This window comes from Oncorhynchus clarkii, chromosome 19 (genome assembly GCF_045791955.1).
Source record: "Oncorhynchus clarkii lewisi isolate Uvic-CL-2024 chromosome 19, UVic_Ocla_1.0, whole genome shotgun sequence".
Lineage (NCBI taxonomy): Eukaryota > Metazoa > Chordata > Actinopteri > Salmoniformes > Salmonidae > Oncorhynchus > Oncorhynchus clarkii.
The window spans coordinates 51,783,986-51,796,150 of NC_092165.1; the positions used below are offsets into that span (position 1 = coordinate 51,783,986).

At 42.4% G+C, this 12,165-nt stretch overlaps 1 protein-coding gene across 1 annotated transcript in view; it reads left to right on the plus strand.

Moving 5' to 3' along the window:
* Positions 1-12,165, plus strand: part of LOC139375363 (disintegrin and metalloproteinase domain-containing protein 17-like) — a 34,580-nt gene that overhangs the window by 13,021 nt on the left and 9,394 nt on the right. Inside the window, exons 7-18 of the mRNA XM_071117076.1 lie at positions 3,951-4,037; positions 4,442-4,567; positions 4,830-4,974; positions 5,111-5,202; positions 5,643-5,795; positions 5,910-6,109; positions 6,954-7,057; positions 7,402-7,536; positions 10,577-10,707; positions 10,941-11,019; positions 11,137-11,225; positions 11,504-11,545. Of these exons, the coding sequence (XP_070973177.1) occupies positions 3,951-4,037; positions 4,442-4,567; positions 4,830-4,974; positions 5,111-5,202; positions 5,643-5,795; positions 5,910-6,109; positions 6,954-7,057; positions 7,402-7,536; positions 10,577-10,707; positions 10,941-11,019; positions 11,137-11,225; positions 11,504-11,545 (1,383 nt within the window). The remainder of the gene's footprint in view (positions 1-3,950; positions 4,038-4,441; positions 4,568-4,829; positions 4,975-5,110; positions 5,203-5,642; positions 5,796-5,909; positions 6,110-6,953; positions 7,058-7,401; positions 7,537-10,576; positions 10,708-10,940; positions 11,020-11,136; positions 11,226-11,503; positions 11,546-12,165) is intronic.

Genomic DNA, 12,165 nt, shown 5'->3' on the forward strand with positions numbered 1-12,165 from the left:
TTTCACAGTATAACGCCATTTAGCAATTTCCTTGTGCGATACATCCCTCCATTTTACTGTGATGTCTTACGAGGCTCCTGAACCTCCCTATTTGTAACATTTCTACCGATTATTGCTTTAAAAATAAATACTTTACGCAACACTAAGGATATTTCCCATTGACTGATCATGGTTTTTCAGATCCCCTAACAATATAGTTTGCAGGTCCATCTGAACCCTAATATATGACTTAACAACAATGTTGGGAACTCTTTCTTATTGGTCTATTAACTAAGTTATTGCCTGGTGATGTCACCAAAACAGGTTGAAATTTCAGGCATTCTCTTCAAACTGCTCTTAAACTAACAGGACATTATCATAATTTTCAAAAAAGTCACAGTATTATTCCAACCTCATAGTGTGGAAATACAGCTGCACCATACAGGTTGCAAAATAGTTGGGAGGAGATTTTTTGATGTACCGATTCAATGGCACATGATTTATGAGCTGATACACAAAACGACGGCTGATTCAAAATTTTGTTTTTAATTTAAATTATTATACATACTTCTTGCAACCAATATAATGTACTTATACATACATACATACATACATACATACATACATACACAGTTGAAGTCGGAAGTTTACATACACCTTAGCCAAATACATTTAAACTGAGTTTTTCACTATTCCTGACATTTAATCTTAGTAAAAATTCCCTGTCTTAGGTCAGTTAGGATCACCACTTTTATTTTAGTAATGTGAAATGTCAGAATAATAATAGAGAGAATGATTTATTTCAGCTTTTATTTCTTTCATCACATTCCCAGTGGGTCAGAAGTTTACATACACTCAATTAGTATTTGGTAGCACTATTGTAAAATATACTGTGTCTGTAAAATGTATGTATAAGCAGGAAATAGACGCCTAACTATTGTTTCCCGCTAGTTTACTCCAATTAGGGAAAGGGTGGTAGTGTTAAGGGAAAATTCTAAAGAATAAAAATTATATTGGAAAAAATATATACTTAACAAAAATATAAACACAACATGTAAAGTGTTGGTCCAAGATAATCCACATAATAGGTGTGGCATATCAAGAAGCTGATTTAAACAGCATGATCATTACAGGTGCACCTTGTGCTGGGGACAATAAAATGCCACTCTCTAAAAATTGCAATTTTATCACACAATAAAATGCCACAGATGTCTCAAGTTTTGAGGGAGCGTGCTATTGGCATGCTGACTGGAGGAATGTCCACCAGAGCTGTTGCCAGATAAAATAGTTAATTTCTCTACCGTAAGCCGTAAGTTGTTTTTGAGAATTTGCCAGTACATCCAACAGGCCCTTACAACCGCAGACCACGTGAATGGCGTTGTGTGGGTGAGTGGTTTTCTGGTGTCAACATATTGAACAGAGCGGTGGGGCTATGATATGGGCAGGCATAAGCTACGGAAAACGAACACAATTGCATTTTTTTGATGGCAATTTGAATGCACAAAGATACCGTGATGAGATCCTGAGCCCTATTTATTTATTTTTAAGGTATCTGTGACCAAAAGATGCATATCTGTATTCCCAGTTGTGGAATCCATAGATTTGGGCTTACTTAATTTATTTCAATTAGATTTTTAATCCTTGAGACAATTGAGACATGGATTGTGTATGTGTGCTATTCAGAGGGTGAATGGGCAAGACAAAAGATTTATAAGTGTCTTTTGAATGAGGTATGGTAGTAGGTGCCAGGCACACCGGTTTGAGTGTGTCAAGAACTGCAACGCTGCTGGGGCTTTCGCGCTCAACAGTTTCTCGTGTGTCAAAAATGGTCCAACTACTCAAAGGACATCCAGCCAACTTGACACAACTGTGGGAAGTATTAGAGTCAACATGGGCCAGCATCCCTGTTGAATGCTTTCGACACCTTGTACTGGCCATGTCCCTACGAATTGAGGATGTTTTGAGGGCAAAAGGGGGTGCAACTCAACATTAGGATGGTGTTCCTAATGTTTTGTACACTCGGGTGTATGGTAGGTAAATCTGAGATCGGATAGGTTGAAGTCATGTGGTCAAATTTTCATCGAGCCTAAGGTGGAGCTATTAGCAATCTATCATTATGCCTCACAGGATGGCTCATTATAATGGCCGGAACCGCGCAAATGGAACAGCATCAAATACCTGGAAACCATGTTTAATGTACTTGATACCATTCCGCTCCTTACACGATACGAGCCTGTTCTCCCCAATTAAGGTGCCACCAACCTCCTGTGCCATACCTACTCAATGCTTTTAGACCAGGGGTTTCAAACTCATTCCATGGAAGGCTTAAACTGTGTTTGAATACCCATACTAACATACTGTATACTACGTACTTAATGAGTATATACTATTTGTTCATTTTAGTATACTGTAAATGAACAATATCCTTTCAGTTGAGTGTACTAGCGCTTTGTCTGCCTACCGGAAGTTGATGCTGTTGCTATGGAACATCATGCTAGCTTGTTAGCATAACAAATTACTAGCTAGACATCTTACGACTTCATCAACCATATCCATTCAGAATGCACAACAACTATACGGCTAAGAATGTGAATAATCAAGTCAATAAACGTTGAGTAGTTAGATAGCATATAGTTAATACTGTATACTGGCAAGTTTGATTCATTAGTAGCCAACTAACTTTAAGTAGCTAGCTAACTAACATGCGGTTCGTAAGCCTAGCGTAGCTAACATAAGGTGTAACGTAAGTTATTTGAAAAGTCAAATAACAATATTTTCTTAACATTTGTCATTCTTTAAAGCAATGAATTTGTACCCGCTCTTGTCGGTCTTCGGCTGCATATTTTCTTAAAATCTGAAAATGTTGTGACGCTACACTAATTTTCTGAGCAATTGCATTATTGGCCCTAAAAGCACAGAAATAGTGTCCACTGCTTGTATACTTCGTATTTTAGTACGACATGCGGGAAAGTTTTTGGCATACTAACTATATCCATACTAAACTCGGCAGAAAAAGAAACGTCCCTTTTTCAGGACCCTGTCTTCCAAAGATAATTCATAAAAATCCAAATAACTTCACAGAACTTCATTTAACACTGTTTCCCATGCTTGTTCAATGAACCATAAACAATTAATGAACATGCACCTGTGGAACGGTCGTTAAGACATGAACAGCTTACAGATGGTAGGCAATTAAGGTCACAGTTATGAAAAGTTAGGACACTAAAGAGGCCTTTCTACTGACTCTGAAAAACACCAAAAGAAAGATGCCCAGGGTCCCTGCTCATCTGCGTGAACATACCTTAGGCATGCTGCGAGGAGGCATGAGGACTGCGGATGTGGCCAGGGCAATAAATTGCAATGTCCATACTGTGAGATGCCAAAGACAGCGCTACACGGAGACGGGACGGACAGCTGATCATTCTCGCAGTGGCAGACCACGTGTAACAACACCTGCACAGGATCGGTACATCTGAACATCACACCTGCGGGGCAGGTACAGGATGGCAACAACAACTGCCCGAGTTACACCAGGAACGCACAATCCCTTCATCAGTGCTCAGACTGTCTACAATAGGCTGAGAGAGGCTGGACTGAGGGCTTGTAGGCCTGTTGTAAGGCAGGTCCTCAACAGACATCACCGGCAACATCATTGCCTATGGGCACAAACCCACCGTTGCTGGACCAGACAGGACTGGCTAGGGCATCCCCTAGCTCTAGTGTCTTCTAGTTTTTGTTTTTTCCTTTCAATTAAGACTTAAACAAGCAGGTGAGAGGAGTTCTATACTAATTAGTGACCTTTAATTCATCAATCAAGTACAAGGGAGGAGTTTGAGATGTGTTTTAGACCTTCATGAAGTGCCTGAAAGTAGAGCCATGAGGTCCATTTGGAATTGTGTAGTGCTGCAACAAACCACTGTCCAGGAGCAGGCATCATCTGGGTTTGTGCTAATACTGTCTGTTTCCCCCAGATTGAGTTGATTGACAGAGTGGACGACATGTACAGGAACACAACCTGGGATGACGAGTTTACAGGATACGGTGTTCAGATCCAACAGGTGGGACTATTTGTTAGCTGTGTGTGTGAGTTGGTAGTAGTTGTAAGCAAATATTTGGCGCGTTGTCATTTCCATGCCAATCATTCCATATCACTAGTGACACCATAGCTCAATGTGTTATGTGTCAGTGCTGGGTTAAGAAAGTAAGCTGAGCATAACTGTAGTACCCTAATTGAAATTGGAAAATTATTTTTGGAGCAGACCGTGGAAGCTCTTTGTGTGGGAATGAATGGCAACACTGCGTCTACTACGAAACCACCGCCTCACTGAATAAATGTGGCGGTCTATGATCCATATCTTCTCCAGACCATAATATCTTGTGCAGAGCATTATGGGGAGAGCATTACTGTAGTACGTGCTGTAACCTTAATTGGGTTTAAGAAGTTGTAATGTCCTGGTTGTAGATCATCATCAACAAGGAGCCGACCAGAGCGCCGCTTGGCCAGGCTGGGCCGGACTGGACCCACTACAACATGAAGGGAAGCCCCATCCAAGGCAAGGAGGTGTGGGACGTCAAGAAACTGCTGGAAGTGAGACACTGCTACTGACTCTAATCTACTCAGATGCCATTAGTGTAGCCTGTACAGTGTTCTGTTGTCTGTAGGTAGGGAATACAAGAAGACACATTTTTTGGGGGGTCACTGTATAAACTTTGTTGTAGAATCTTCAATAACATTTACTTGAACGGGCCTAAACATGATTGACAAACACTCTCACCCTGGGGATACTTTTGGCTTGTAATGACTAGTATTTTCTTCTCATTAATTTTTTGAATACCTCTTTTCTCTGCAGCAATTTAGCACGGACATAGCGGACAATGCTAGCACTGTGTGCCTTGCCCACCTGTTCACCTATCAGGACTTTGATGAGGGGACACTGGGCTTGGCTTACGTGGCACCTTCTAAAGCCCAGGCTATGGGGGGCCTCTGCCCTAAACGTAAGGCTTAGCCTCTCACAGAGGTCCTCTCAATTCTGATCAAATAACTATGATTAGTGTGTTGATAATGGTGTGATAGATTCTCAAGAGATTGCTCCTATATTTCTAGTCTGATTTCTTGTTTTGTTTTCTGCAGCTTTCTTTCCATCTAGTTCCGTTAAGAACCCCAGTTTCCTCAACACTGGTTTAACCAGCACTAAGAATTATGGCAAAACCATTCTAACCAAGGTAGGTTCCTCATTGTGTATCTGAATCCAGCCATGCTATTTCTATGGCTTCTGCACCCTCTATCGAATAAACTAGAACCAGGACTCAACAACTCCCTGTATTGCATAATTCATGACATCTTTCTGGGTCATAGGTCATAGGTCAGATGATGGGCAGTACTCAGTCAAGATGATGGTTTGAGATGTTGTCTAATGACACATGGATAGAATAACCTGTGGGGCACATTGTGTTGGGTCATGGATTGAGTAGGCAGCCGTATGCATCACTAATATTAATGACTTAGACCTTACAAGACCCTCTTCAAGTCACTGCTCCTCAGATATTCTACATGCTTTTATATCCCAAAGATAATAGATATGTCATTTCTTTATTAATTGTTGAAGGTCAATATATGGTTTCCAAGCATTAAGTTTTTTTCTTTTTTTTTCTCCCATCACCAGGAAGCAGATTTGGTGACAACCCATGAGCTGGGCCACAACTTTGGAGCTGAGCACGACCCTGACAGCATGCACTACTGCGCCCCTAGCGACGACCACGGGGGCAAGTTTGTCATGTACCCCATCGCTGTGAGCGGGGACCACTACAATAACAAGGTAATGCTCTTGTGTGCTTCAAATCTTCTGTCAAATGACTCGTATATGCTCGCATGACATTTACCTTATATTCTTTCCTTCCTTCCTTCCTTTATATTTGTCTTCTCCCCACAGCGTTTCTCCAACTGCAGTAAGATCTCCATAGGGAAGACGCTGCGCCTCAAGGCTCCCATCTGCTTCAAGGAGAGGAACAGCAAGGTGTGTGGGAACTTGCGCGTTGAGGAAGGGGAGGAGTGCGACCCGGGCCTGCTGCACCTCAACGACGACCAGTGCTGCTCCGCCGACTGCAAGTTCAGGCCCGAGTCCCAGTGCAGGTAGAAACCCGCCACACACGGCCCAAAATGGTCACCTCTGAGTGCAGTAATTCATACGGCAGGATGACATTTACAAAGGCTTCAGTGAATTCCTGCCTTTCTTTACTTACTGGCTGACTTTATTGTCCCCTTGGGGAAATTTAGTTTGCAGTGTCATGTAGGAGTTACAACATGGTTACATACAGAATCATGTCAATTTCGTAATATACAGTAAACTAATAAAGTAAACTGACATTGCAGTTATTTTGTGTGTGTTTAAAGGCCCAGTGCTCTCAAAAATGTGATTATTATAATTTTTTCCTTCCTGTGTTTTATGTACATTTTCACACTGGTTGGAATAATACTGTGAAAATGACCATGAAGCCGTTTTAGTGTAAAAGCTGTTTGAAAAGACAGCCTGAAATTTCAGCCTCTTTTGGCAGTTTTTGCCTGCCTGGTGACACCACCAGGCGGTAAATTAGTTAATAGACCAATAAGAGAGAGTTCCAAACCACTCTGCCAATTACAGGTTGTTTTCAGTTTTCCCCTCCCCACTCAGACCACTCCCAGACAGTTCTAGCAAAATTCTTGCTTGAGAAATTGCACTTTGCTAAGAAGCTATTTACATTTTTTACATATTTCTTTTTAACCATTTTAATTGAAAATAATCACAGTAAAGTACTTTATTGTTACCCAGAAAGGATTTGATATTGAGATAAAAAAAATGGCTGCATTGAACATACTATCCAGTAACATTCCTCTCTATCATCACCATGCCAGTGCATTCACACTACTATGATGATGCTTAGTGACATCCCCCACATGGAAACTGAAGTTATTGTGTTCTATGTCCGGGTACATCCAGTGACAGGAACAGTCCATGCTGTAAGAACTGCAAGTTTCAGCAGGCAGGCAAGCCGTGCCAGGAGCCAATCAACGCCACCTGTAAGGGCATGTCCCTCTGCACAGGTAAGCCTCCCCTACTGTTCATACACAGGATAGCCACGACTAAACAGACCAATTTATTTATTTTTTTATTGATCATTGATGCTTTGTATACAGGGCTCCCTAGTAAAATATGTTGTTCTCAATGGGACTCACCCCTGTTTAAAGAAAAATAAATATACTCTTATTCAACCGGACAACTAACCATTATCTGCTATGTAAGTGATATTTTGGATCAACATCCTCTAGCTGGCTAGGTCTCCAGGTCTTGCTGTTGAGACATCAGTTTGGGTATTTGACTGACTCCCTGAGGGAGAATCTCAATTTCTTTGATGTTCTCTCTCCCCGCCGCCTTCTCAAAACCTTAGGTAAGAGCAGTGAGTGCCCAAACCCAGACAACGCTCCAGACAATACCATCTGTGTGGACAGTGGGAGGTGCAGCGACGGGGAGTGCATGACCTTCTGTGAGGCTGTGCAGAACCTGCAGCCCTGTGCTTGTAATGGTACAACCCTCTCACATACACCACTGTACAGTACCATGGTATACTCATAGAGCCTCTCTAGTTGTATTTCTATCTCTATGGGTGGACCCAATATCTTTGCATTAAAGGTTTTGTTCTTTATTTGATTTGAGGCTTCAAGTTTAAATTAATGTTCGAAACGCAAAGCCTTAAATTTGATTTCTGCCAATATACTGTACAGTGCCTTCAGAAAGTATTCATACCCCTTGACTTATTCCACATTTTGTAGTGTTACAGACAGAATTAAAAATGGATTCAATTTATTTTTTCTCACCCACCCTCACACAATACCCCATAATGACAAAGTGAAAACATGTTTAAAGAAATGTCTGGACATTTGAGTTTCTGGACACCCCTGAGTTAATACTTGATAGAAGCACCTTTAGCGGTGGTTACAGCTTTGAGTCGTCTTGGGTATGTCTGCATCAGCTTTGAGTCGTCTTGGGTATGTCTGCATCAGCTTTGAGTCGTCTTGGGTATGTCTGCATCAGCTTTGAGTCGTCTTGGGTATGTCTGCATCAGCTTTGAGTCGTCTTGGGTATGTCTGCATCAGCTTTGAGTCGTCTTGGGTATGTCTGCATCAGCTTTGAGTCGTCTTGGGTATGTCTATCAGCTTTGCACATCTGTATTTGGGTCTTCTCTCCCATTTATTCTTGGCAGATTTTCTCAAGCACTGTTATGTTAGATGGAGAGTGGCAGTGAACAGCAATCTTCAAGTCTTTCCACATATTTTCAAGTCTGGCCTTTGGCTGTGCCTCTTAAGGACTTTCACATTCTTGTTCTGAAGCCATTCCAGCTGCTTTGGCTGTATGCTTGGGGTCAATGTCCTGTTGGAATGTAAATCTTTGCCACAGTCGAAGGTTGTTCTATCCTTACCAGTCTCCCAGTCTCTGCCACCGAAAAGCTTTCCCATAGTATGATGCTGCCAGCACCATACTTCATGGTAGGGATGGTTTTAGACATGCGATGAGCAGCACCTGGCTTTGCATTCAGGCCAGAGAATTACATTTTTCATTTTTGCCTTGTGCTCTGAGTCTTTCACGTGACTTTTTGCAAACTCCAGGCGTGCTGTCATGTGCTTCTTTTTTTAGGACTGGCTTCCGTCTGGCCGCTCTTTCAGATTGGTGGAGGGCTGGACAGACTGTTGTCCTTCTGGCAGGTTCTCCCATCTCAGTCAATTAGTACTGTCAGTACTTGGGTTCTTGGTCCCCTCCATGACCAAGGTCCTTCTTGCCCAGAGGCTCAGTTTGGTCAGATGGCCAGCTCTAATCAGTCTGGGTAGTTCCATATGTTTTACTTTCCCAATGATGGAGACCACTGTGCTCTTGGAAACTTTCAACATTCTAGAAGTAGTTTCATACCCTTCCCCAGATATGCCTCATCACAATTCTCTCTCTGAGATTTAAAAACATGTAACGGCAGATTTCCTCCTATTCGACTGAAGAGGAGTAAGGATCGGACCAAGATGCGGCGCGTTAAGTGTTCATGACGATTTTAATAAGAAAAGCACTGAACACTATGAAATACAAAAACAATAAACAAATACGTGACATAACCAAACCGAAACAGTACCGTGTGGCGACAAACACTGACACAGGAAACAAACACCCACAAACCAACAGTGAAACCCAGGCTACCTAAATATGGTTCTCAATCAGGTACAACGATCAACAGCTGCCTCTGATTGAGAACCATATCAGGCCAAACACAGAAATAGGCGGGAGGCTCTGGCGACGCCGGACAGGCGGGAGACCCTGTAGGCAGAATTAGGAGAGACAGCCTGGTGCGGGGGGCTGCCACCGGAGGGCTGGTACGTGGAGGTGGCACTGGATAGACCGGACCGTGCAGGCGCACTGGAGCTCTTGAGCACCGAGCCTGCCCAACCTTACCTGGTTGAATGCTCCCAGTAGCCCGACCGGGCTGTGCTGGCGAACCGGGGACACCATGCGTAAGGCTGGTGCCATGTATGCGGGCCCGAGGAGACACACTGGAGACCAGATGCATAAAGCCGGCTACCTAAATATGGTTCTCAATCAGGGACAATGATCAACAGCTTCCTCTGATTGAGAACCATATCAGGCCAAACACAGAAATAGAAAAAACATAGAAACAGACTGCCCACCCCAACTCACGCCCTGACCATACTAAATAAAGACAAAACAAAGGAAATAAAGGTCAGAACGTGACAGAACAGTTCCTTGGACTTTCTGCTCTGACACCTTGTATAGATAGAAACACCTTTCTCAATCATGTCCAAACAAATTAATTGGCCACAGGTGGACTACTATCAAGTTGTAGTGACATTTCAAGGATGATCAAAGGAAATTGTATGCACCAGAGCTCAGTTTGTAGTGTTGTGAATACTTATGTAAATGAGATATTTCTGTATTTAATTTAATACATGTGCTAACATTTCATTATTGTAACGGCTTTCTTCGGTAGAAAGAGGAGCGGACCAAAATGCAGCGTGGTGGTTACTCATGTTCTTTAATGAAGAAGAACAAACTAACAAATACAAAACAACAAACGTAACGCAAAAACCTATACAGCCTATCTTGTGACAGGAACAATCACCCACAAAACACTCAAAGAATATGGCTGACTAAATATGTCTCCCAATCAGAGACAACGATAATCACCTGCCTCTGATTGAGAACCAATTCAGACAGCCATAGACTTTGCTAGAGAACCCCACTAAACCACAAACCCAAAAACCTAACAAAACCCCAGGACAAAACACACCACATACAAAAACCCATGCCACACCCTGGCCTGACCAAATAAATGAAGATAAACACAAAATACCTCGACCAGGGCGTGACAATTATGGGGTATTGTGTGTAGATGGGTAAGGGAAAAATAATCAATTTCATAAATGTTGAATTCAGGCAGTAACACAACAAAATGTGGAATAAGTCAAGGGATATTAAGGCACTGTAAAGGACATTTGGAGAAAGATACAGATAATAGTATAGCACCAGGTTGTCTTTGAACCTAAACTGACCTCCCTTTACTCTCCCAGAGCTGGTCAATTCGTGTAAGGTCTGCTGCCGGGACAAAAATGGCACCTGCACTCCCTTCGTCAAAAAGGACCAGAACTTCCTGTACCTGCGCAAGGGGAAACCCTGCACCGTGGGCTTCTGTGATGAGGGCGTGAGTGACTGACCTCTTCCATTAGCATTGACCTTTCACCTCTACTCACACTGAATGGACTCGGCCTGTATTCAGAGTTTCAACACATTTCACGTCAATAAATACATTTTAAAATAAATTTTTACACGAAGAGAATGTTTTGAATAGATGGTATTGGTCCTACAGGGAGTGTTACCACGTTCTATTTCAATTGGCTGACAATTATGATATACTGATTTGTCTGTTTGTTTCAGGGCAAATGCATGAAGCAAGTCCAGGATGTGATCGAGAGGTTGTGGGATTTCATCGACAAGCTGGACATCAACACTTTCGGTGAGTTGGGATGCAATGTTGGCGTTAGACTAGCTTGGAGGTCCAGTTGGACTAGCTTGGAGTTTATTTGAAAGGCTGGTTGGAGTTTGTCTTTTTCTCTCTGTCTCCCTCTTGTAGGGAAGTTCCTGGCAGACAACATCGTGGCCTCAGTGGTGGTGTTCTCTCTGATTTTCTGGATCCCTCTCAGTATCCTGGTGCACTGTGTGGTGAGACGCCTTACTGAGCATGTCTGTCTTTACATGTTGTCCTCTGTTGCTCAACTGGTGGAGCATGGCGCTTGCAACGCCAGGATAGTGGGTTCGATTCCCAGGACCACCGATAAGTGAAATGTATGCACAGATGATACTAAGTCGTTTTGGATAAAAGGGTCTTCATATTGGCATGTTGTATAATAATATTTGAAGCCCACCACATGGTTGATTTAAGACACATTAATGTCTGTTGCTGATACACTAATGGCATGCTTTCTGTTTCATTTCTGTAGGATAAAAATCTGGAGAAGGCGTATGAGAACACCAAGCCCAGCGTAAGTCTGTCATGTCATGACTAAAATGACTAAAACATGAACTTCCCCAGCGTAAGTCTGTCATGACTATGCCATGAACTTCCCCAACATAAGTCCTATGCCCTCCCATGTTCACCACTGTCCACATGTTCTAGGTTTGAACTTTGAAGTCGCACTCACTATAACCCACTATCCCTTTTAGAGAACTCAGACTACTACAGAGCATGTTGTCTTTTCTTGACCAGGGACCCCTGTCCAGGCAAACCGGAGACCCAGGGACCATCATCATATGTTAGCAAGGTCTTTTGTTAGCAGGTCTTTTCAGGTGAACGGCAAGGAGAAGTAATTCATAGATTTGGTAGATTTATTATTTTGACCTCCCCACATTAGAATTAGAAAAGTAATTGTAAACTAACAGCCTTTTTATGTAGATAGGTAACTGAAAACACATTTTTTTTAATAGCAGCCATTTAGCTGGTTAGTCAAAGGTCGGCCATGTTTTGGCAAGATGTTTTTAAGGACTACAGATTGCATGACAGAAATGTAAATGTAATTTCCGATTTGAGCCGACATATGCAGCGTTTACCGTGAATGCAGTCTAACGAAGGAACATTGCCTTTCAATCATGCTGTAAAGCTGAA